Source organism: Cygnus atratus, chromosome 9, assembly GCF_013377495.2.
Source record: "Cygnus atratus isolate AKBS03 ecotype Queensland, Australia chromosome 9, CAtr_DNAZoo_HiC_assembly, whole genome shotgun sequence".
In the NCBI taxonomy this organism is placed as follows: domain Eukaryota; kingdom Metazoa; phylum Chordata; class Aves; order Anseriformes; family Anatidae; genus Cygnus; species Cygnus atratus.
In genome coordinates, this window is record NC_066370.1 from 11861022 (window position 1) to 11886625 (window position 25604).

At 41.2% G+C, this 25604-nt stretch overlaps 1 protein-coding gene across 5 annotated transcripts in view; it reads left to right on the plus strand.

The window, feature by feature from the left end:
• Nucleotides 1–25604, plus strand: part of FARP2 (FERM, ARH/RhoGEF and pleckstrin domain protein 2) — an 86074-nt gene that overhangs the window by 57190 nt on the left and 3280 nt on the right. For 4 of the 5 annotated variants that reach the window (XM_035544482.2, XM_050712638.1, XM_035544480.2 and 1 more), the window contains exons 14-26: nucleotides 6403–6581; nucleotides 12156–12245; nucleotides 13511–13644; nucleotides 14834–14915; nucleotides 15749–15986; nucleotides 16769–16899; nucleotides 17710–17778; nucleotides 18170–18259; nucleotides 18984–19066; nucleotides 20738–20856; nucleotides 21570–21733; nucleotides 23911–24018; nucleotides 24815–24966. In XM_035544482.2, the coding sequence (XP_035400375.1) occupies nucleotides 6403–6581; nucleotides 12156–12245; nucleotides 13511–13644; nucleotides 14834–14915; nucleotides 15749–15986; nucleotides 16769–16899; nucleotides 17710–17778; nucleotides 18170–18259; nucleotides 18984–19066; nucleotides 20738–20856; nucleotides 21570–21733; nucleotides 23911–24018; nucleotides 24815–24966 (1639 nt within the window). The remainder of the gene's footprint in view (nucleotides 1–6402; nucleotides 6582–12155; nucleotides 12246–13510; nucleotides 13645–14833; nucleotides 14916–15748; nucleotides 15987–16768; nucleotides 16900–17709; nucleotides 17779–18169; nucleotides 18260–18983; nucleotides 19067–20737; nucleotides 20857–21569; nucleotides 21734–23910; nucleotides 24019–24814; nucleotides 24967–25604) is intronic. The other variant, XM_050712639.1, reaches the window with a different exon arrangement.

A 25604-nucleotide genomic window follows, 5' to 3' on the forward strand; every position in this document is an offset into this window, starting at 1 on the left:
CGAGCTGTAGCTTTGGAACATGGTTCATTGTACCTGGTTTGTGGGAAGGTGATGCTACAAATTTTTCAAAGTCACAATATTCTACTGTTGTTTGAATATGCGAGTCTCAGATGGCAGCCAAGAGTGTGGTTTGTGACAGTTCTGCAGCTTGGTAAGAAACCAGAAATGCCTATTTATCAGTATGTACAGATACACACGTGCTTTGGTTAGAGTGAATCCCCAGTTTACTAGGTGCTACTCTTTTCAGGAAAGGATTACATTAAGAAAACAAAGAGGGCTGGAATTTCTTATTTGATCTCTTGAATTTTTATCTTTTATACAGTAAATGTTTTATTGAATTACATGTTGGGACTTTTAATATCTTTGTGTCTGTTGAGATTGCCAGTTATGAACCTGCAGATTTGTACTAATTCATAATTTTAATTGTTTATGCAATAAAATAAGGAAAACTTGGATATAAATGACATCATGGGCTTTTTAGCTTTATTTTTCGTTACCCTTGTGTTTGAAATAGAATGAATATTTGTTCTGCTAGCTAAAGCATCTTAGAGTTTTATTACCAGATTTCTCAAGGCAGTTTTCCTCTTACATCCTTTTGTTGAAAGTACCGGCACAGCCATATATTGGTGTGTGTTTTTCAAATTACTGTTTTCTGCAAACCTTTGTTTGGAATAGAAATGGGAGTAAAAATTAAATATAATTGCTAGAGTGGAATCTTACTGTGGATTCATTGTCTTTTAAGCTCGATATGACCCTTGGACTGTCTTCTCTATATTTGTTTTTATAGAAGACCTATCCTTTGTTCTAAACATGGGGTATGCAGACAGTTAGATTGCTTCATATTTTCCAGGTTCAGAGTTCACCTTCAGGAATTTGTGATAAAGGTGTGGGTAAATCTTTTCCTTGATTACGTAAACATTTGATGAAAAAAAGTCAATAGTACGCATATAAGTAAACTGAGCAGGTTTCTGGGCTAACTTGAATTTGTGTATTTTTTTGGAGTTATTCTCAATACGATATTTACCGAGTTAGAAATAAAAACACCCACTCTAACACACTTCGTTTTTCATCAAGGAGGAATTATTTAACCAAATTGCCACTGACTTCCTTTGGAATATCAGGAGATTTTAGAACTTACCATATCATATTACTTTGTTACAGGGGCTGAATTTGGTGGAGTGTTTTCCCTGCAAAGTTAAACCAATATTCACATAGAATCAAGAAAATAATGTACCTGCAACAAATAAACCATTTAGGTCGAAACCTTGACCATTCACATGAGCTGTGCTGCAGAGGTTTGTGTGAAGTAGTAATCTGAACACGTACAGGTCCATATTGGCTTGAGCTTCTTTTTTATCAAGCTTCATGGTCAAGCGTAGTTTTATGTGCAGTGCTTTAATTTGGACTGAAGAATGGATATATCCTCTGAAAAATAACCAAGAAGTGATGCCAAAACCTTCACCCTGTGTTGTCTCCATCTAGATCAAATGAAGTCTGCTTCTCTTTAAACTTTTAGTAAAAGCTAGTCGATATAATTAGCAAAAACAGTGCTCTAACATACTGGTCTAGTCCTCTAGTGGGAACCTTTAACACTTTAAATGGTGTTAATCTCAGAGGAAGGCACATGGAGCTGTGAACTGTGTGCTTCTATTATCTGAAATGTCTAGGCAGTGATCTTTGCAATGTGAGACAGGACAGACCTATCTTACATTTGATTTCTGAGATCTGAAAATCAAACTCCAGTCTTCTCAGCCAGCATAACTATGTTCACAGTTATTTTTTTTTAGTCCAAATTCCACCTCAGCCATCTCCCTTTTCCTGGTAGAGCTGAACGTTTCTTATAGAGCAGATTTTTTCACTGAAAAAAGAAACACATTTGTGTTGCATTTCTAAAGATTTACAGTGCTGATGAGAGGATGGGTGGGAGGCAAAAACTTTATTCTCTTAATGCCACCTGACATGCTTCTGAAGGCATACAGGAAAGAGAGTTGTTGGGTTTAGCATGCTGGCTTTCCAGAGCCACTTTTAAAATTAAAACCACAATTAAAACTCAGGCACACAATTTTAAATCTTTATTTATTTGACATTTCCTTGTGTGGGAGAACAAAGGCGTGAAGTATTCTCTCTTAACTTCTGTATAAGTATGTTTCAATTTATCTTGTTTTATAACTGGAACAAAAAAAATCTTAGTGAGTACATATGTGGACAACTAGCAGTTTATTAGGGTGAACATCACATGACTGATTTTAGACAACAGAAATTAGATGGTTCAAATGATAAAGGTCAGTGTTTATGGCTAAGTATAACCTAGCCAGTGACTCTCCACATATTCAGCTTTTCTTTCTTCTCATAGAAACTAGCTGTAACTTTTCATGTATTGGTTCCTCTTCATTCTTGAAGTTTGACCAGTAAGGTGGTTGGATCTCCCCAGCACATCTCCCCACTGCTGTTCCTAATGTGGTACCAAAACTGGCTCACTGACAAGTCAGGCATAAGACCTGGCTGTCCTCTGCTTTCTTCCTTGCTTTCTCTGTTGTTGCTGATTGCACAAATGCTTAGTCCCTGATGTCAGGTAGTGGTTTTCCAAAATTTTCCTCCACTACCCACATCTGAGGTTTGCATTGGGCAAAGATGTGAATTCCCTGTGAAATGCCTGACAGGTTAGAGAAGATCTCTGCAGTATTTCTGTGAGCAAGGCCACTAAGAAATGTGTGGCTGCTTCTTCTGCAAGGACAATTCTAGTTTATTACAAATGGATTTTGGATATAGGACGCGAATTTAAATAGATGCAACTACAGGAAAAAAAAGAAACAAACATAAAAAAAAAAACACAAATGCATGCTAACTTTAATAATGCCAGTGAGAGAGATTTAATTCAAGTACTCTTGATGAAAATACAAGGTAAGGTAATGGTTATTGCAGCTGGCCTAAAGTTTGATTTGTTTGTTTTTTTAAAGTAGACCTAAAATAATCCAATAATGCACCTTCTATGACTGGTTTCATATAATACTCTAAACGTTTTTCTATTTCAAATTTTAATTTGAATCTTCACATCTGTATATACTTAAGACCAGTAAAAAAAAAAAGTGGAAAATGTTTATATTGAGTCATAGTTTTGTATATTAGGTAGAGGCTTTCACATTTTTTAGCTGGACAAAAGAAGGCAATGTAAACAATAATTTAAAAAATGACAATATTATGCAGTAGCAGTGAAAGATAAGGCTGGCATTCTCACTGAAGTGTGTGGCTGTGCTCATCAAAACCAGTGCTTATGGAATGTTTTACTGTTAGATGTGATTTTTTTTTTAAATTATATTCATGCTGGTCTTTGTTATGAAACCCTGGTTTTGTTTGCCTAAGGATACTTAGTTTTAACTACATAGCATAATTAACTAAGAAAGTATTCATGTTCTTAAATGTTTTATTTAGAGAATGTGAAATGTCACATTGAACTCCCATGTCTTGATGTTTGTATGCGATGTGAAAGCACAGAACGCAGTCGTGTGTCTGAGGGTCTCCTTTACATAGGGAAATACCCATGTCATTGCTCAGAAACACATTCCTGCTCACGGCAGGGCTCCCCGATTTCAGACCTTCGCCTTGGGCGCTGACTGTAGAGAAGTGGTTTCTGCTTGGTGCAGAACGCACCTGGGTGGCCCCGCTGCCAGCAGGCCCCTGCCCACCTTGCTGCTGCGGGCCGTGCTGTCTGGGGACGCGTTCCCGCACCGTCACCTTCCCACCTGTGTTGTCCCACCTCACAAGGAGTTTTCTATGTTCAATGCTTGCTGAAAGCAGTGAAAAAAGCAAGCAAGCAAACAAAATCCCCAAACATAGCAATAATTAAAAAAAACATCCCAGCTCTGCATGATGTTCTGCAGCCTTTCCTAGAAAAGCCAAACTTTGGATGGCATGTTAACCAAGGAATGTCCCTTTTACAGAATTTGCCTCTGGTGCCTTGTCATCCTCGGGGAGTGAGCCGAGGCTGTGTGTGGGCAGGGGCAGGGCGGCCATGTTCCGGGCAGCTGCCACAGAGAAGGCCCCGGTGCCAGTGCTGGGTGAGGGAGCTCTGCCTTCGCGTCCAGCACCGTGGCCCTTGCTTTGGGCTTCTCGTTTTACTCTGTCTGCAGAGAACAGGGATCTCCGTGTCGGATACCAATGAGCTAATGAGTGTTTTAAATAGATTTAATGGCCGTCTTCTCCTGACGGAGTGATAAAGTGAAAGCCAGATGGTTTGACAGAAATAGGCGGGCAGTGGAGTGTCTGTGGTAAATCACATACCCCTGCTCCCCGCGTGTCTGAACAGTGGGTCTGTCTACCCAGAAGTAACTAATATGAAAGCTTCTGGAATGTGTGGCCACATCGTGTTAAACTCCAGGAATTTAAAGAGCCTCCTGCTCTCTAGCACTGGTTACCTTTTTGTTCTGAAGCTGTTTCACCGTCCGTGACATGGAAAAGCAGCCTTCCAACAGACTCTTGGCCCCGCATGGCTGAAACAAATGTCAGACGTTGTCGCTTCCCGGTGTAAATGTTAAAAGTAGCTGGAATGAAGGAAATGCACAGGCAGGAGCAACGTGCGCTCCAGAATGCCTTTGCTTGGCTAGTGTATTAATAGTTAACTCCGCAGCCTTAATCAGCTGAATCTCTTCCAGGTGACCGAGCGCAGCACTGTTTAGCTTCCTGCATTTGTCAATGTGAAAATTACGCACTTCAGCTTCCTCGTCACTGTCATGCCGCAACTGCGCATTTAAGTGGTTTTGCTTCCTGAGCCAAAGAGCAGCAGCTGGCTCCTGCCCGCTGGGAACGAGAAAGCTCATACTTCTCTCCCAGCACGTGTGCCATGGGGTGTGCGTGTCTGAAAAGACTTTTTGAGGCTATTTTTAAGTGGTCTGCTAACGGGGAGAGGACAACTAGTGAAGCCAATGGGAGGGTTAATACAGAGGTCTCATGCAGAAGTCGTGCAAAGTTGAATCTGCAGTGGGAGTGATAATATGGAAGGAAGGCATAGGAGATGTCAACCTGCTCTCTGTGGGCAGGTAGGAATTCCCTGGGGGACAGGAGTTAGCAGTTGTCAGGACAAGAAAATCAGAACTGAAGGAAATTTCAGAAACGCCTGCAGGAGCTGCTCAGGCTGATGCCTGGGGAGGTGCAGCTCGAGGCTCAGGGCTGATAATGCAGCTCACATTTTTGGCCTTGCTGTCGGTTTTCTGTTGGCCTTTGGTCAGGTGATTTAGCCCTTGCTTTCTGCCTGGAATGCAAAAAAATAATGCCAGAGAGTGTTGCAAGAGTGACTGAATGTTTGAACAGTGCAGTAGAAGTGAGAGATACTGAAGTGCTGAGTGCCTGCTTAGTTGTCTGATCTGATGAAGCTTGGCTGTTTAACATAGGGAAGGTCAAAAAAAAAAAAAAAGAAAGGTTGAATTTAGGTAGGAATGTCATGGCTCCAGTGTGAATAATTGGAGAGTCTGTTGCCTTCATTTGGTCCTAAAAAGCAGGTTTTGCAGTCGTGCTCACTGCAGGGCCCCACGGGTGTCTGCATGTTGTGTCTAGGGAGTCTGCAAAACGGAGGACAGCAGCTACTTACTAGTAATGGGCTTTAAATTCACTGTAGTGGTGCTTTATTTAAGTATTGGAAATCTTTAAAGGGTCCACAAATAAAATAAAAAAAAATAAAATTACCAATCCAGAGCAAAGCAGCACATGCTGCTCCTCTTTCAGACCAGCTTTGCTGTGTACAGGGTTGTATCCATCCAGTTAAAATGCTCATCTTACGTAATGCTGCAAATTCGGTGTCCTGAGATCAGTGGATTATTCCATTTATACACATAGCAGAAGAGCCAGGAATGAAATCTGTCACGTGGTCCCTTTTTGTCTACAACTGTTTTCCTCTCCCATGAATACAGTTTTGGAGATTCCCTGAATTCAGAATGTATTTTTTACTAGCTTTGTCTTCTAGATTTTTTGTGGAGTGGGAAGTAGCACAAGGATTTATCCTAGATTTCACTGGGGTGGAAAGTAATTCTTATTTTAGAAAAGGAAGAATTAAAAGGTGTGTTCTTGCTACTTGCAGTATAATCCTATGTTGTGAACCCTGTTATGCAACAAAATCCAGTGGGATTTGAGCACTTCTTCCTAGACTATAAGCAATTTATCTGTGCCACTAAATGTAGTTCTGAAGGCATCTGTCCTTACTGCACAGCCACGTAACAGCTGGTTTGCACAGAAAACTGTTTACTTTGAAAAACATGCTTAAGTATTTGGATGTATGTTCTTTTTTTATATATGTATATATTTTGAAATAGTAATTATGGTTTACACTAACAGTGGGTAATTGTCTTAGACACAGTATCTTCAAAAATTTTTTTCTCTTTTCCCGCTCCATCTTCTCATTCTCTTCCCCTCTAGGCCTCCCAGTGGACCATTCTCAGCTCTCCCCACTTGTGCTGAAGAGTCCCCTGGGCTTGAACACAGTGTTTCAGGTGAATTTGAATGCAGCTGGCCAGGGTTCATCTCCTCTTCTGAGTCCAGTCCTCAGTGACGCTGGCGGTGCCAGGATAGAAGAGGATGACGAAATGAAACGTAAGGTGAGATGACGACGCTCCAGATAATTTATTTACTTAATGAGTGAAATGATCATTTCAGGTGAGGAGTTATGCTTTCTGGTCACTGAATGTTGATTGCATTATGTTTTTTGGGAAAATGAATGTGTTTGGTTATTAATGTTAAAAACTCCAGTGCTGAAGATTTAATCAAGCCTGTTTGTCTCATTTTTAGGGCAGGAGTCTCCCCCTGCCTTGTTGGTATTGGTGGATTCTGTTTTGGTTGCTGGGATGACCTTCTGGTATTTTAGCAGGAGCTCACTGTAGAGGGCCCCAGAGCAGCAGGAAGCTCTCCTCACAACCTGTCTTTTCTACCTTAGAATGGCGATGAGATGCTGCTTCCCAAGATGAGCTATTTTTGGGAAACAGTTGATGTATATTTGGTATAAAACAGTGCACTTGGTGCATTTTGGACTGTAACTGCGTTATGGTAGAATGTAAAAAAGGTTCATCCTTGTGCTGAAACTATTTGAAAGGACACTTGAAAAGAAGTGAAACGTTCAAGGTGATTCTCAACACGGTAGTACATTGAAAGGCTGTGGGAAGAGATGGTTGTAGGTTTTGGAAACGAGTTGCTTTTGGCTGATTCAATAACGAAGAATTATGTCACGGGGTAACATTGAACCTGGCCTTGTCTTTGCTGAATGCAGTCAAATTTAATCTGTGTCAATTTATTGGACTGTGCTGTCAGTGCAAAGTGTTGCCACTTCACACAAAATGTGTTCTAAAGTAATGTAATGTACCACATAGACAGTAGCTTAGAGCAAACATTTGTTAATGTATAATGTACATTCTTATATTCTTTACCTCTGTAAAATCTCGCAACATGTATGTCAGTCCTCCAACCCATTCTTTCTAATCTTAACAGGACCTTTAGAGCAGTATTGAGGCCTCTCCTCTTTAGTTGTAGAGGACATGATCTCAACTGCAGCTTTCTCAGCAGCAGGCATTAAGGTGATTCCTTTTACACCTAGTCAGTCATGGGCTTATTCACCAGAGGTGGCTATATTGTTGAAGCTACTCTCTGTGTGGCTGGTTCTTTGGCCTGGTGAATGGTTGATAAAGCTCTGGGCCTTGCAGGGGCTTGAGAGTTGTTTTTTCTTTTCTGTGAAGAGGTAAGCAAAAATAATTGTGACCTCTGTGGGTACAAGAAGTCTCAAAGCAGGAACAAGTTTGGGTCTTCAATATGTGCTTTTGTTTAGCCGCTGATCCTTAGTCTAGAATGCTTTTCTTTCTTTCCTTTTTTTCTACCAATAAGCACTACTTACACTGGGAACTCCACAGCATCACCACAGGAAGCTGCTAAGTTGAGGGAGGTGCACGTTTTCGTGCTGTGGAGCTTTCCTTGCCCCCGTGTAGCATTCGGGATTCAGCCCTACTTTTTTCAAGTAATCGTAATTTTAAAATGCTTTTGTTCTGGAGGCCTTTCTCCGCCTTTGCCTTGGAACTTCAGCTCCTCACCCTGTGCTTCAGCACCACTGACCATGAGGCTTCTCTGCCCCAGTGCACCATCTATGTATGCTCTTGCTCACAGGAACACTGTAGAGCCTTTCTGAAAGGTTTAAGTAGTGGTAATCTTCAAATTCGGACTGAAGTCTCCCAGGAACTTCTTCCGCAGGCTTCTTCTGGGTGTATGTAGCAAAACTGATAAACCACTTCATCCTGCCATCTGTACGTGTGCTTTGGTAAGCATTAGCTTCAAGTGCCTCCACAGTTTGACAAAATGATGGAGATGACTGGATGCCAGTGTGTGATTCAGAGCTTCATTTTTATTCACACTGTACCATGTTATCAGGCCTTTGTAATGGTTGCTGGCAGTAATGAGAATCTGCAGAATTGCTGAGGCTGGAAGGAACCTCTTGAAACCCAATCCAGCCAACTCATTTTTCTTAAGCAGTGACTCCGAGCATTTAGATGCAGTTGGGAGAACTGTCTATGTGTGCGGGTGTGTGTGTACGTACACAGATGCACACAATCTTTTACTATTTTTTGGATAACAAATGACCAGGCTTTGCTTTTGTAAGGCCATGGTATATGGAGTCTGACAAACTACGTTCCTAAGAGCGCTGCATTTTGGCAGTGAGATACAGAAGTCCACCCAACAGCAGACTTTTCTGACCATTTCTCTGCAAGCTGCCTTGCTTGTCTTGCTTTGCAGAGTGTTAGTGATCAGCCAGGCTTTTGGTATCTTTTGTACTCAAGAAAGAACCAGGGCATTCCATTATAGTGCGTGTAAGGCTTTGCCATCTGAGCACCATTCCTTATGGAGTCAATGGCCACACTGCAGCCTTCAAGAAGAAACTACCTCATGTGCTTTGCTCTTGATTTTCTGCTCTCTCCATCTCATGTTCTAATCTTACCTCTGTCAAGATCCTCGGGCAAGAAGTCCACAGGCCCATGCTGTTTGCTGTCTTCACCATGTCTTTGGGTGCTTCTTGGTGCCAGCAGGTGCAAGCTTACTCCCTCTCGTTTCATCTCAGTTCTTTTTGCAAGCAGTCTTGATGTCGTGCACCAGCTCCAGTAATTAGAGTATCTGGTTTGTCTCCTTGATCTCAAGCGCCACTTCCCTATTATTTTTCTGAAACATACTGTGAAATTGGTGATGGGGACTTCACGTGGTGTTAAGAAGGTTTGAATGTCTTTATTCACATACTTCCATGATGCTATCCAGCCTTCCTGCTAAGAAGTATTTTCAGTTAGTTAAGGGGCAGTGCATTGTCAATGCATTGTTTTTTAACTTGCTTTGTTTATTACCTAGCTGTTTTTTGTCAAAGCCCATAGAGAGGTGTTTTTGACCTGTGCTTGCTCCCAAAATGGATTGGTGCTGTTCAAAGGCATGGAGATCTCTACACAGTGAGTTCAGGCTCTCAGCTGCTGCAGGTAATATACAGAAACAAAGCAGCAAATATACAGAAATCTCACCAAGAGCAAAGACGCTATTCTGGTGTTAGTGCTTCCAAAGCTCAGTCCTCCTGTGGTTGTTCTCTAACGGTAGGGTGACCTTTGTGGGATCTGTCCTGAAGCTACATGGAGCCACGTACTGCAGTGTACGAGGAACAGGGAGCTTTTGGCAGGACAGCTCTGGAGACTCCAGACTAACTGCATCAGACTGTGTGCTGCTGTTAAGAATCACCCATATTGTGAACGTGCTGTGAAAAATGCTTGCAGGAGAGAGGAAGGTTTAACAAGTAATTGGAGTTGAGATGGAATTCTGTGGGTTGTTTCCACCCACCTACCCCAACTTTCAGCCTTGCTGTCTAAGTTAGACTCTTTTGAGGTAAAAGTGCGAAGGATCATAAAATGGGGCCTTTTGTGCTGCGTTTGTAAGGCAGATACAGGACAAGGTATGGGCAAAGCCAGCTAGATTTTGAAAAGCTTCAGTAATTTGTGTGTGGATGTAACACTGTAATAGACGGAGTATCATAAGGTGTATCCAGGTACAAATAAGTTGTTCTGTAATAGAGAAGGTATAACTCGTAGTCTCAGTTATTTTGTAGGTTGGCGTACGAGTTTATAGCTTTGGCAGATTGCTCTACTATTAATTTTTAATAGTTCAGGGTTTTTTTGTTTTTGTTGTTTCTGAATGTTTGTTCTCATTTATCCTTATAACAGGCATAACATAGCCTGGAAATAATGAACAGTATCTTCATTGTCTGTTCTAAATGCTGAAGTCCAATCCTTTCCATCTCATTTTGCAAAGTCTGATATCTAAGCAGTGTGAGTTCTCTTTTGGGCTGAAACTAGTGGATAAAAACTATAATCCTTGAAGGGATTTTTTTTTTTAAATTGTAATTGTTTTTAAGCTTGGCCAGCTGCTGAGACCTCAAAGGTGTCAATCTCCACAGGCAGTATTTTAAGTGAAACAAGCACAGGCTGAAGCCAATATTTTAAGTTAAATTTCGCAGCACTTTTGCATCTTGCTGTGTAAGAAAAATGTAATCTTGGAAATCACTATTAATAGAGCTTTGATTTTAAGGGTAGCAATGCTACTGTCCTTCTACTTGGTTAATCAGGGCATGTATGTATCAGCTAATTAGATTTTATATTCAAGAACATTGCCTGTTATTTCAAGTTAGAAACACTTTGTAAAATAAGGTCACAGCACAGATAAAGGTAAGACTTCCATCAGGCTTTGCACAGGTGGGGAAAAAAATGAACTTCAAATGTTCAACAACCTTGAGTTTTCCTCTGTGTCCCCACATTAACCATGACGACAGGATTCTCTGTGTCCCTGTTAACCATGATGACAGCAAGCAGTTTCAGCGTACAGTGCTGTGTCTGTTCCAGTTGAGGTTCCCTGGAGGTGGACTGACCTTCCACGATTTCTCCATGTTCTTCATTTCTTCCATGATTTCACCAGTGTTAACTGAAGTGGCTTTACTTGATGAAATATAACATAAATATTAATAAAAAGGAGATTTTTTTTATTAACTTGATACATACAAGGAAAAGGGAGAAAAAAAAATCAGAGATGTTACCCACAAGACGAACAGAGATGGCGAAGACAGATTTTTCCCATAACTTGGATGGCTTACCCGTCACTTACTTTTACCACACGAGGATTCAGCACAGGACTGAGGAACGGCAGTGAGTTGAGGAAACAATGCAGCATCTTAGCTTGAAACGTGATTAGTTTCTTAATATTACTTTCATGGTTTTTATTAATGTATGTTTTCTTGCTAACTCCGATTTTGGTTCGTTGCAATGCCTGAACATCTGTTTGCACCATTTCCTTGCTTTGTGCTTCCATGTCCATTCTGTTCTCTTTTCTTTAAATAGCAGCCTGGTGTCAGGGAGAAGATGACTGCAAAGGTGATTGAATACAGTGATTGTTTCCATGTTTTTTTTACGCTGAAAAAAATATCATTTGCAAAACTGGGAGAACCTTTTCCAAGTGTAAATGTTCTTCCTATTTCAAGGTGTTTACATGGTGATTTTTCTGTGGTACACTTACTAGCACTGTCAGATCTGTCCTGTCAGGATACTCGCTCGACCCTGAGTTGTGATGCATCTGCATTTTTAGGATAAGCAGTGCTCCAGCTGGGGACAGGAGTGTTGGAAGGCCCTGATACCCACCACCTGCTCTTGCATCTCCGCCATTGCATTGGCAGAGCAGCGTGATGCTCTCGTGACCGTGGATCAGCCATGCAGCCAACAGCCCATACAGTCTGATTTTTGTGGGAGCTTAATGTGGTCTTCAGAGGGTTGGAATGAAAGCTCTACACGGAAATAGACTAGTTCTGGAAAAGGGCAGCGCTGGGAATCTGCTGTACTTCATTTGATGACGTAAATGTTTAGGAAATCTGGAATAACCATTTCCATATCTTTGTAAAGTACTCCATTGATTTTGAAATGGAAATTTAACAATTACTATTTTTAATAATCTTGAAATACTTGATAGTTAATTCAGTGTTTGAGAATATGTGAGATGTCCTGTTAGTAATCAGATGTTCTGTTTTCCTACAGCAAGGAAGAACGTATGCAAGATTTGAGCTTGTGCTTAGTGATAGATAGAGCATGTGTATTTTAATATCTATTGATTATTGTGTATTCTTTCAGCGCTATCCAACTGACAAGGCATACTTCATAGCGAAGGAGATTCTTGCTACAGAACGGACATATTTAAAGGACCTGGAAGTTATTACAGTGGTAAGGGGTTTTAGCTTTCTTTAATGCTTTTCTTTTTCTTAAGATTTGTAATAATTAATTTGGAAGAATTTGGAATTTCTTCCAGATAGCAGAAGAAGAAAGTCTTCCAATAAAGCGTGATCCTTGAGCCATGTAGGTCTTACCTTCCTTGTTATATAGGCCCTTGTGTTGCAGAGCAGATATCGTCTTTAGACTTCTTTATCATTAGCTCGAATAGCTACATCTTATAATTTCGTGGTTTAGGCAAAATCTCTCTTAGAAAATTCTGAACATGGGGTACATCAGGATAGCCTAAAAATGTTGCGTATTCAGCTTCACCGATTGCTGTTGCTGTCAGCTCTGCTTATAATCTAGCTGTCATCACGTTGGGATTCTTTGTGAACCTTCAGATCGTGAGAGCAGATGACAATTTCAAAGAGTATTAAGGATCCATGGAGTTTTGAGAGGTTTAGTCCTGTATTATTTTTTTACCCCTCCTCGTTTTAAGGAGTTGAGAAAGACCAGAGTAGCTGACTGAGTTGGATGACAGCTTTGTTTCCAACTCTTTTTCTCTAAGAGCTATTTCTCTACTTATTCCAGACTTGAACATGATGTGGCTGCTGTGTTTCTACAAATGATTGCTTTAATTTCATCAAAGAGAAGTTTGTGCTCTTTGTGCCATACGTTGTCAGTTGAGGTGTTTTGTGAGAATTCAGTGAACATCATCTCACAGAGGTTCCTCCTACAGACTTCCCAGAACTTTCCTAAAAGAGTGGGGAACATATGGTACCTCAGAGGATTTCTGTCATGTTCCCATCCCTGACAGAAAGCTGGGAACTAAAAGTGTTTTAAAATAAAGGGCCATATGTGACACACAACTCGAGCTGCTAAATAACTTGTACATGGCTACAAGTTTTATGAAAGAGCTGTGGTTCTGCCTTGAAGTAAAAGCAGACATAAAACATCAGCTGTGGCAGTTACTCTGTAATTTGCTGTGCCTCAGAGTCGTTACCAACCATCTCATCATTGCATTAAGAAACATGCTTATGCCTGGAAACAATAACAAGCCTCATATTTGTAATGTTTGGCAAGGAAAGGAATAACATCTGTTCATCTTTCTCAGATCTTCCCTAAATGTTTCTTCTTCCTTTCTGCTGTTTCCTTGTTCATACACTTTCTCCTTCCCCCATCCCTGCAGAAGCATGTTTATGCTGGTGATAAATTCCTTAAATAGAGTACGTTTCTTAAACAGAGAAAAAAAACATAATTTATGATTCTTCCTGCAGTGGTTTCGCAGTGCAGTCATCAAGGAGAATGCTATGCCAGAAGGCCTGATGACATTACTCTTCTCTAACATAGACCCAATTTATGAGTTTCATCGAGGCTTTCTGAAAGAAATTGAGCAAAGGTTATCGCTCTGGTAAGCATTAATAGCCATGTGCATGGCCAACAGTCAGAAAGAACCTTTTCTTATGTCCTCACATCAAAAATGTACTTCGTCTGTATTTGAATTGGTATTTCTCTATTTGAATTGGTATTTCTGCTTAAATAGAGTCAAGGAAAATATTGTAATTATAATTAAAAAATAAATAAGTAAATTTTCCAAGCACTGTCTTGTACATGCTATCCTGTATTCATATGAATTGTGTGCCAGGCCAAGGTTTTTGTAATATAACTTCTTGTTATTTCTCTAGCCTTAGAAAAGAGAAGGAACACAAGGTCAAAAAGATAATGTGTGAGCTTTTTCAATATCTTCCAGTTAACGAATCTCTGATGAAAATCTGGAAAACACGTTTTGTAATTAGAGTTCAGTCTTGCAGCACAATTTACTTTAAAGAGCATGTTTTTAGTCTTTTAATCTATGTATTACTTTCTCCTGGCCTGAGACGTAATATATAAAGAATCTAATTTCTCCTGGCCTGAGATGTAATATGTAAAGAATCTAATTATCATTCAGAAGAAGGTGATTTTCCCTCCTCTTGGTGATATTGAAACATTAGTTAATTTTTGTTCTCTTCCTTTTTATGTTGGTGAATCAAGTAGCCTGCTGTATACCCAGGTATTCTGCCTCACTTGGAAAGCTTTCTGCTCTAGAGAGAACAATCCAGATCATTGTATAAGATGAAAGCAACCTGAATCTGGAGTAAGGGAAATGAAAAATTATAGTAAGCAAAGTATGAACAAAAAATAAATTCATAAACTTGGGTGGGATCATAATACATCATTTATTCAGAAGTCTGAAGGGTTAAACTCTGTAATAGACTTTCAGGAAAATTCATTTCTATTCCTTTCTCTGTTTTCCAAGTGTGTTTTTGTTACTACATGTTGCTTCCACATTTACTGTACCAAATTTTCAACCCAAGCAGTGAAATGGAAATGCTAGGAAATGCATGGAAAGGAAATGCAGCTAAAAATGGGTAGAGGAAGGATTAACATTAGTACTTATTACCATAATTTTACAAAAGTAGTTCTTAAATATGCAGATACCTGGGAAGCCTTTCTTAAAGATTTTGTCTTGAAGTAATGGGCGGGTTGGAGGGAGGAAATGGAAATGTCTTCCTCTCTCATGGACTGCATCTTCTTATTTCATCTTTTTACATACATTTCAGGGAAGGAAAAACCAATGCTCACATGAAAGGAGATTATCAACGCATTGGAGATGTCATGCTCAGGAATATGCGTACGCTAAAGGTAGCTAAAGGATTTAAATAATGGAATCTCAGCGTTGTTGATTCATTTTTGTCCTGTTGTCAAGGATGATACTTCAAGGTTTAGGATTTTAAATTAACTTGAAATGACTTGCAAACAATTAACATTGCTAAGCAAAAATAAAACAATATTTACAACAAGGCTTTATACAACTGCTGCTTATTTGACCACCTACATTTACCTTGAGGAAAGGCTATATGTTTTTTGGCTACTCAGCAGAAGACAAGGAAAGATTGTTAAATTAGCTGCACTGTCTTGCTATACTTGCATAACTGTAACCATCCCCTATGGAGGCACTGGTTCATATGGTTGATTAATTCCAAAATGTGAATAATTTTAACTGGAGGAGTTTGTTCTGAATCCAAGGCACCTTTATTTGGAATAGAGGACCTTTGTGGGACAGTCACATTTGTGTTGCAGTAGAGGAACAAATTCCTCAGCTCACTTCTGCCTGTCCTAACTTGAAAGAAGTCAGTAATCAACAAGAATTGTCTTGGAATGGAAAAGCATTAACTGGTGATAGTACCGTCAGTTCTCATAAAAGGCAAACATCAGCCCAGCTGACATAAATAGCAAACAGTTGACAATCAAGAAAATATTATTAATTTTAATACTGCTTTTTTAACAGAGCAGTTAAAACATATAATGTAGTCAATGCTGCTTTTTGTCAGTATTTATGACAGTGTATGCAGTCTTGGATTACAAAGTCATGGTCTGAGACAAAAGCAAAGAGGGGAAAAGTTGTTTCTTCTTACTCACTGTGAAGTCTGTAGAAGACTTTCCTTTAATCTGAGTAATTTTTTATGATTCAACAGGAGTTTACAAGTTACTTGCAGAAGCATGATGAGGTCCTGACAGAACTGGAGAAAGCAACTAAACGCCTAAAGAAACTGGAAATGGTTTATAAGGAGTTTGAGCTGCAGAAAGTTTGCTATCTGCCACTCAATACTTTTCTGCTCAAACCAATCCAGAGACTAATGCACTACAAGCTGATCTTGGGGAGACTTTGCAAGCACTACACAGCGGAGCACCGGGACTTTGCAGACTGCCGGAGTGAGTGAGCACTCAGCTGTATATGTGCTAGGCAGAATCCCACTCCCCTGTACATAACAAATTTTGCAGGTACCCTGCGGGAGACAGTAAGCATTACTTCTATCTACCCATTCAATGTAAACTATCCTTTTCTTCATTCAGGATCTCTTATTCTCATATGCAACTGTGAGAAATACACAGAAGTTTTGATTTAGATTGTTGAAAACACAACTGCTAAGCGAATTCTCTAATTTAAATATCTGAGAAAAAAGAATACATCAAGCAGAAAACTGTCAGAAGGCAGCTTAGTTCAAAAAATGTTCAGGCTATGTTTAAAAATTAATTTTGTTCTTCTTTAAAATTTTTGAGTAGCAGGCTTTGCCAGTCTCCTGCCATGCTCTGGTGCAGGGCTCTGAATTTTTCTGCAACAGATAGAAAATTACCTTAACTGTTAGTTTGGAAAATGCAAAAGAGAACTTTCAAAGAAACTATTTCATTTGCAGATTTTATTTTTTATAAAGTAATCTTTGGCAGAAATAGTTGTTCTTAATTTTGGAATTGACTTTTGGCTACATGGTAGTTACTTTTTAGTTGTGCTATGTCTCATATACCAAATAATCTCCAGAAGCATAGGAAGCGCTTTGCAGTTGCTAATTAATCTCTGTTTTGTCCCTGTGTAGCTATGAAATGTTTCTTAAGAATAAATCTGGCTATTGATTTCAGATTCATTTTTCCAGGGTTAAAATTTGTGGCCTGAGTTTGTCTCCTCTGTTCTGATCTGTTTGGTGCCATTTTCCCTACAGATGCACTGAAGGAAGTCACAGAGATGACCTCTCAGCTACAGCACAGTCTTATCCGCTTGGAGAATTTCCAGAAACTGACAGAGCTACAGCATGACTTGATTGGTATAGATAATCTCACGGCACCTGGGAGGGTAAGTAACTTCGCTTAGTTTCTACAGCCTTTGTTGTTTTTATTGCCAAGCAATCCATTTCAACAATGTATTTACTGTAACCACCTCTACCAGAATGCCTGTGAAGGCTTCGTATAATAATTGTCTACATAGCAGGTCACATTTAGTCCTTGGTGATACTGTAGGGAAATAGATAAAAATGCTTCTGCTTAGACTCTGGCTACAGTTTCATGTTTCCGTTATGGCAGAAACTGGGTATGCTGGGACGCGGCACTCTGTATTTGGTTGGGAAGCAGTATGTCATGTACTCAATACAAGTCCACTGCCAACTCTGCTTACGTGTGTCTGATGCAATCTCTCTTTGCGGACTGAGACCACATGGCAACATAGCAGTGGTGAGAGGAGCACCACTGGACAAAGCCGCATTGGTGACTGTTTTTGTGGGAGCTTGTTTAGTTCCTGCTTGGTTTTTATGTTTGTTTGTTTTTGCTAGATATACTGAGCATAAGCACAGGAGCATCGCTTATGCTTTTGGGATGTGATGGCAATCACTGCAATGGGATGTAAGTGTAATAGGTGAACTGCTGAAATCCAACAGGAACTCTGCTCGTTTTCCTTCTCTTGCTTCACTGATTTAAATGCTGGCTGCAGCAAGGAGCTGATTCATGTTACCAAACAGAAGGAATGGTGTTTAGCATTTAACAAATCTGTTCGGGATCATTGCTGGGTACCAATCAACATCTGTACACTCTGGGATGAAAACAAAGAACCATAAAAATTCTGTGTTTGGGAAAAATAAAGCTTTGCCTTACTTTTTCTTTTCCTCTGCAGGAATTTATCCGCGAAGGTTGCCTGTACAAGCTCACAAAGAAGGGTTTACAGCAGCGGATGTTCTTTCTGGTGGGTGCTACTTTTGCTTTTCTGCAGGCTGCTCAAGGTCTTCAAGATAAAGCTGTTGTGGAAAGTGTGTTCTCGTATGTTTATGATGAAAATAAGCAATCGTAGCTAAAAATTTATTCTGAAGGTTTTTTATAGAGGGTGACTGTGATAGTGCTCTCTGTTCAGCCTATTTCCTTAATGGCAGATAGTTTTAACAGAATTCTTAAAATTAATTATCTCTCTTCTAAATAAACAATAGGATTGTTTTAAGGAAAGCAGGCCAAAGTGATGAAGAAATGGTGTTTTTCCCTCTGTCTGTAATGTTTAAACAACAGATTTTTAAAATGTCAAAAATACTTGTTACAACCTGCTGTTTGCAGAATACTGATTGTATTCTTCCTCTGTTTTTCAGTTCTCAGATATGTTACTGTACACAAGCAAAGGGGTTACAGGGACAAATCAATTCAAAATTCATGGACATCTTCCTCTGCATGGGATGTTGGTAAGGGGTTTGAAATTGCGAAGTCATTTCCTTGTGCACTGGGATGCTTTAAGTCAGGTTGAGGCATTGCTTCAGGGCTGTGAGGACTGAACCAGAAAACGCCTTTCAGGCTAGTGGGAGCAGCTGTGGTACTGCTGGTCACGAGCTGGACCTTCATGTGCCTCAGCCTACGTGCTAAACAAAGATTTGTCTGCATGGATAAGTTTATTCCTTCTATCTCATTAGCAAAGCAGCTGGAGCACGTTTGACCATTAATGTTCTTGCCACACTGAGAAGCTTATCTGGGAATATGGATTTGTCTTTTTTTTCTTTTTTTGCTGTGTACATACTTAGGCAAGAAATCAATCCTCTTGTGTCCCTGCCCCCCATATTCTAATGGGACTGTTCTTTTTGTGTTTGATATGCAGCTGATAGTGCTTGACCCACCGGTAAGTAGTAAGCTGAATCCTGCTCAGAATCCTCCTTTCTTCACCCTGTTGAATGTCGTGCTATGCAGCTAGAGATATGGCAGTAGAAACACACCATAAAGATTTTTATAGAGAGCAAAAACAGACTTAAAGTAGGTGATATTCATAAAAGAGCAGCTGTTTTTGCATTCCCTGCAACTGAGTTTTAGTCATAGTGTGACTCAAATTCCTAGCCAGCCAAAGGGAAGAGTTTTTAGTCTTTACCAATCACTGAACAGTGATGAGGAAAACTTTTTTTTTTTTTTCTTTTTCTGCAGGTGGAGGAGAGTGAGAATGAATGGGCTGTCCCACACTGCTTCACAATCTATTCAGCACAAAAAAACATAGTAGTGGCAGCAAGGTAACATTTATTTTCCTCAAATACATGTAGGTTTGAGAGATACCTTCTCCAAAGAGTTATTGTTTGATTCGGTGTAGAGACAGGGTTGTTTCTTGTGTCCTTTGGAAAACATGACTTCAAAACAAATGCATGACACCTCACAATTCCTGTATCAATATTGTGCTTTAGGAAGGAGTAGTTTATCTAAAAGAACGGTGTATTATCAAACACAGCAGCAGCAATAACGTTGCTATTGCATTGTTTTCTAGTTAGCTGAGTTGCCAGTGGCATCCTCTAAACAACTGCTGTAAAGCAGAAGACAAACTGAAATGTGAACATACAAATATTTTAGAATACCAAGAAGAATTAAAATCCAGAACATGCAAACTGATGCAAGGAGGAGAGAGTTCCTGCACAGATCTCATGGAGGAAGCTGGGAGATGAGAAGAAAAAGTAAAGGCTTGCTTGGAGAGAGAACTGATCTCTTGTCAGTGTCACTTACGCAGCGAGCGTGGTGTGAGGAATTACTGCATCAGGCAGGTGCAGCTACAGCAGCTCAAGAAAAGCCTGAGGTGGGGAGGATAAGAGCAGCACCGCTGGGACCCAGCAGTCTCTGTGGGAAGCAGTTTCTGCATCAGCTGGTGCTAGCTCCCAAGTGTGGAAATGCTCAGAAATGACAGGATTTGGTTGGCAGCAGTCAGGATGCTCGCCACGTAAGGGAGAGAATATGCCAAACTGCCTTTGCACCAAAACTGTCTCTGCAGTAACTCACACTTCTGTGTTTTGAATGGTAAAAAAAAGGTGGGCAAGGAGGATCGGTAGTACATTTAGAGATGCAATGTATAGAACCAGGCTTTGCTTATGTGCAATGGTTTTGTAAATGCTCACAGTGGAATACATAAGCTAACACACGAATCGTACAGGTTTTAATTCTGCTGTTAATCAGGCAAGTTGCTCTGCTTAACCACAAGTAAATCCATCTGAAGATAGCGTAATTCATTTTGGTATGCTGATGTATGAATTTTATTGATCTTTTTGCTAACCTGACCAATTCATGCTGTAAAGGACAGGATGTGCAAAATATTTGACTAAGACTGTGCTGCCTTTTTAGTTTAGCACTTTGTGTTTGGTGTCCAAGCACCATACATATTTGTATTTCAGTGATATTCTTCAACATTGTACTTTTTTTGCCTTTTTATTTGAAATGTACTTTAAGATATCTACTACACCTGTTCTCTCAGGATCAGCTTTAGAAGGCTTTGTCCCCTAAAAGGCAGTTGGAGTTGGGTACGCTAAAGTACAGAATTGGAGCGCTAAACCTCAAATTTATAGGCTTCTCTGCCGGGTAGTAACCTTGTCTTGAACAATAACTATTACTGAAATTATTCTGGCGGGTCTGAATGGGGATATTATGTGGCCCTTTGGCTGCCTATTCATTCTCTTTCTTGTGAAGCCCAAGTTTTAAAATGGTTATTTTAAACTTGTTTTAAGGCTTGAAGATAGTGGTAAAGGCTATGTGAAGTCAGCTTCCTGTCTGAAAAGTTTGTGTTTTGGAGGAATTTTCTGATTTTATTGTAATGGAAAGGGACTGCTCATTGTATTGGACAGTGACTTTTGCCTTTGTTTAGAAATCTTGCATTTTGCCATGGCTCCAGGCTGGGGTGGTCACCATTCACACTGTTTGTCTTGCAGCACCCGCTTGGAAATGGGAAAGTGGATGGAAGACCTGAACATGGCAATTGAAATGGCCAAGAAATCTACTGAGAAATCTGATATGCTTCTGGACAACTCCGTATGCAATCGCTCCAACAGTAAGTGATGTTTCCTGCCTTCTCGAAACGTGTCAGGCATTGAGTCCTTCTCATTTTTCCCATTGTAAATTTGATGACATAAATGGCGTATTTTATTATTCATATGCTGTTGGAGAGCTCTTGTACTCTTGTCATGTCTTAGTTAAAGTAAATATGCTTGTCTTCCTTGACTGATGTTGCTGGTAGCTCTAATTGCAGCAGAGATGCTCCAGCTGCAGAATTGTTCATTTTATAAGGTCCTTATTCATCTCTTATATAGATACTTTCTCCATTTAACCAGGTTGTGTTTTCTTGTCCTTAAATTCAGTGGTTTCTTCGGAGTTCAGCAAGTTGTTTTATAGCCCAGCATTCTTTGTGCATATCTCTGGTGTTGTGGATGTGGTGAAATTTGTAGTATCCCTTCCTAGAGTGCTTTCTGTTCCTCCCTAAGGATCAGCTGAAGGTGAAGTGTGGGGTATTTGTTCGTTATTTTTTATTTTTCCTCCCTTGCCCTGGAACATTGAGTCAGCTGCCCAAAGCAGAGCTGAGTAATGAAAGCCAAAATTATCTGCTCAGAGTGACTTTTAGGAGTTGTGTAACATTCAAGTTGATGTATTTCAAAAATGGGCCATTGCAAGAGGAAAGACAGTTGTTCTTTTTACAGGAATCCCTGCTCCTCTTGCTCTTTGTATTGCACAATTTTCTTAAACCGCTGCTGAATTCTCCTCCCCCAGGATCCTCTGATGAGGTCTCTCTAGAACAGGAGTCCGAAGATGACATACACTCTTCTCGTAGCTCCTTGGACAGGCAGAGCCACCACCGTGCCAACACAACCATGCACGTGTGCTGGTACCGCAACACCAGCGTCTCCATGACTGACCACAGTGTGGCTGTTGAGGTACCCCGCAGGGCGCAGCTCTCACGTCTTCCTCTGTCCGTCTTGGCTCGCTCAGCCTCTGCTCATCCTCCACTACATGCTCCATTTTGCCATTGAAGCACTTCTGCTGTCTGTGGGAGAGCATGGGTGATGAAAAGGCCGCTGCATGCTTGCTCACCTTCATGCATGTCTGCGTGTCTGCCAAACACGTGCACCGCGCTGTCCCCGCAGCAGGCCTTTGTTTCAGAAAATGTGCTGAAGGAGGGAAATTTCATAGGAAACCGTAATATCCTAGGCCTGAATTATTCATTTGCGTTTAATGAACCTTGCAGGGGGAGTTTAGACCGGTATTGGGTTAGGCCGAACAGAGCTTTATTACGTGTTTGCTGGGCTGCTGTTCTGCTGGGTCTTACCCCTTGGTGTGGCTTGGGGCAGCACTGATGGCACGTTTTGTTTCTGAGGCCTGCACGTTTTGAGACAGATGTCTGTTCTGCGTGCTGCTTGCGTTGGCATCTCAGTTTAACATTAGGAGGCAGTTCAGTGGGTTTAATTGGCTAGGAAACCTTCCTGGAGGCTGGCATACTTGGAAGATTCCCAGAAGTGGGAGATACCCTAAATACCAAGAAGAGGAAAAGGAGGTTACTCGCTAGCCAAACAGCAATAAGACAATGTATCTGTGTATTTGTGCCTTCCTTGCCCTGCAGTTAAGGTATTTTTTGTTTAATGGAAGAACTTAAAAGTTGGGCAGTGAGGTTTCTGCGTTTTCATGGTGTGTGGCACGTACTAATAGCTCAGTAAGGGAGCTCTTACAGATTACAGGCTTAGGGTCCAGAAGTTGGGCATTACAGCCAGCAAAGAAAGTGGTTTCTATTGGAGGGAAGAAGCCTTCCTTTCCTTGATGATACCCTTGGGAAAAGCACCTTCTCACTGTTCGGTATCCATATAACAATACCTGCCCCCACAGGCTCTGGCATTAAACCTGTGAATTCCTGCAGCATCCTCTCACATCGTTCTGTTTTGTGTTCTAACACCGTCATTTTTTTCCACGATCCATTTTCCTTTAACAGGCATCACTTTTCTTATCCTAATGGTCTGTTTTTCTCTTTCTCTCCCCCTCTTCTCTGCTCAGTTTTCTGCTCTCTTGCTGTTTCTCCAGAGCTTCCTCCTCGCTATTTGCTGGGCCAGGCCCAACGGCCCAACACAATCACCCATGTTTGTTGGTACCGGAACCAGAGCCTATCCCTGTCTGATTACCTGTGCATGATCCAGGTAAAAATGCCTCTCAAGTTCTGCGCTGGTGGGAGGAGCCATGGGATGCCAAGTACAATGTGCAACTTCTCACTCCATAGTTGCTTAGTGAACCCGTGTGTTGTGCTAGCACGAGGATGCCCCATTTATCCAGCAGAGGAGTTGCAATATTGCCTCGTTGGTACAGGTTTTCCTTCTATTTCTGCTTCCCAGAGTGGTTCTCTGTGTAATTCCGCTGCGTGCTGTCTTTCTCTAATTTTAAAATCCATTTGCTTTCATTCCATGCTGTAGGTTTCCTTGCCCCATTGCCCAAATGTTGGGTGACTCTGCCTCCAGAATGGCAACATTTAACTAGCACAGCACTTCCCTGCAGCCTGCTTTTCACGTGGGGCTTGGCTTAGCTAGCTGTTGCATTCCTGTCCACAGCTCTGGCTTCCATCACCAGCCTTTGTTTCCTCTGCTGCTTTATTTTCTTTCTCGTGCAGTGTCTTGTACTTATTTTTTTTGCATGAAAAAAAAAAAAAGTGAATAAAGGGATGAATGCCCTTATGGCTGTCGCTGTTTCCCTGGCCATAGAGTGCACAGGACAGTGGGGGCTGGACGGCTGAGTCTGTGTGGCACTCTGCCATGTGCTGCCTGATGTGACACTGAGATCCAGTGAGCAGTTAAACATCAAGTAACTTCGTATCAGGGGAGAGAAATTGCTAGTTTGCTCATCACTGGCATGTGAACAGAGCATGATTGCTTTCTAGAGTTGGTGATGTGAAGATACATTCAGTTACCATATGAAATATCCAGGAGGCCTTTTAAAACATGGGAGCAGGTGCTGTTTTATGCAGAAACAGTTATATCCGAGAGCCTCAGGCTCTTTAACTGCATCAGCTGACTTATTTTTCCCAAAGGCAGAGATCTGTGGTTTCATGGCAGTTTTCTTTTTCATTCTGTGCTAGAACCAGCTCTCTGGGTACTTGCTGAGGAAGTTCAAAAACAGCAACGGGTGGCAGAAACTGTGGGTCGTCTTCACCAACTTCTGCCTGTTCTTCTACAAAACGCACCAGGTGAGCCAACGTAGCTGAGAGGGATGGTGTTTGGGGTAGTGCGGGGACCCTGGAGATCCTTTGCTTTCAGCTACAGGCCTTTCTCATTGTGATTTGGAGAGTAACCAGTGAAAGACTAGGTAGTAATTAATGAAGCAAGTCTCTGTAAGGCTGCAGGCCCTCCTTGCAGCATGTAATCAAGATTTTCATTTCTGTTAATGGTGCTCACCTGCTGTATTTGAGGGGAAAGAGGTCTCACGATGCTTCCACTAAGGGAGGTCAGGGAATTAGCAGCCTTTTGGCAGTCTCTGTCTCTTACCTGCTCTCACTTGGGGGCTGTAGCACAGTTAACAGTTACGCAGGCATCAGGAATTTCTCTGCCAGGGGTGTGTTCAGCATCTGTTTTTTGTAACAAGCTGTGCTGCAGTGCAATGCCTGCCTTTTCATCTTATTAACCCCCAAACCTGTTTATTCTTTTCTGGCTTCTTGGGGGCGTACTTCTTTTGGGAAGGATATTTTAGCTTTCATGTTAGATCTGTGCTTGGGATTCCAGAGAGTTGCTGAGGAGGGGAAAAGGGAGAGCCCAGCAGGCAGTGGAGGGCGGGGGAAGAGCAGCAAGTAACTCTTGTAATACAGTGCGAGGAGCTGGGGGAAATCTTATCACCTAGCACAGGCTTCACAAGAGATAGAGGCAGCTCCTCCTCCCGTTCGCTCCTAAGCAAATATACAAAGCCCCTAAACTATACAGTGCAGCAGTGCTGGGAGCTGTGTGGCAGGGGATGTCTCACAGTACGGCCGTGCTGTTTGGCTCTTCCAGGACGATTATCCCTTGGCCAGTCTCCCGCTGCTTGGCTACGCAGTCAGCTCCCCTGTAGAGGCAGATGGCATTCAGAAGGATTATGTCTTCAAGCTGCAGTTCAAATCCCATGTGTATTTCTTCAGGGCTGAGAGCAAATACACCTTTGAGAGGTAATTTTATGTTTTCTCTGTATATATTTCTTAGTATATAACGTGCTGTCAACTCACTGGTTGATAATGCAGAGCCCTCTCTTTACTCCTGACTACTTCCTGGTCTGAGGGACCTTACAGAGCACCCAGCACATTCTCAGTAATGAAGTTTCCTTCCTCTTCGTACCTGTAACCAGAAGTGCTATCCTTACAGGGAAAGGCTGGTGGTTACACCTAGAGCTGTGGGCTCTGCTTTCTCTCCAGAGTCTGGAGCTTTCTTGGGGCTGGGGAGCAACATAGATGGAAGGGCTGTGAGATGCTCAGCCCCACTGGGTCTAGGGAGTCAGATTTATAGTTCAGTAAAAATTCTGGTAAGAATACCTTTTTTTTTTCCTCCTCTCAGTCTCCAAAGAAACAGAAGTTATAAGACAAGGCTGAGAACAGTGAGTGCTGTGGTGCTTTTTCAGTTTACTGCTTTCTCTGTAATAAAGTTTATCAGGGGCTTACACATACAGTCCAAAGTAAATTGTGTTTAAAATCCGTCACATACAAAACTTTGCTATTACGTTAGCTGTTTAAAACCCTTGTGTTGCTTTTTGCCTTGCAGGGTACTTCTTGGGGTTTTTGCTTGTTTGTTTGTGTGCTTTTAGTGAGAAAGA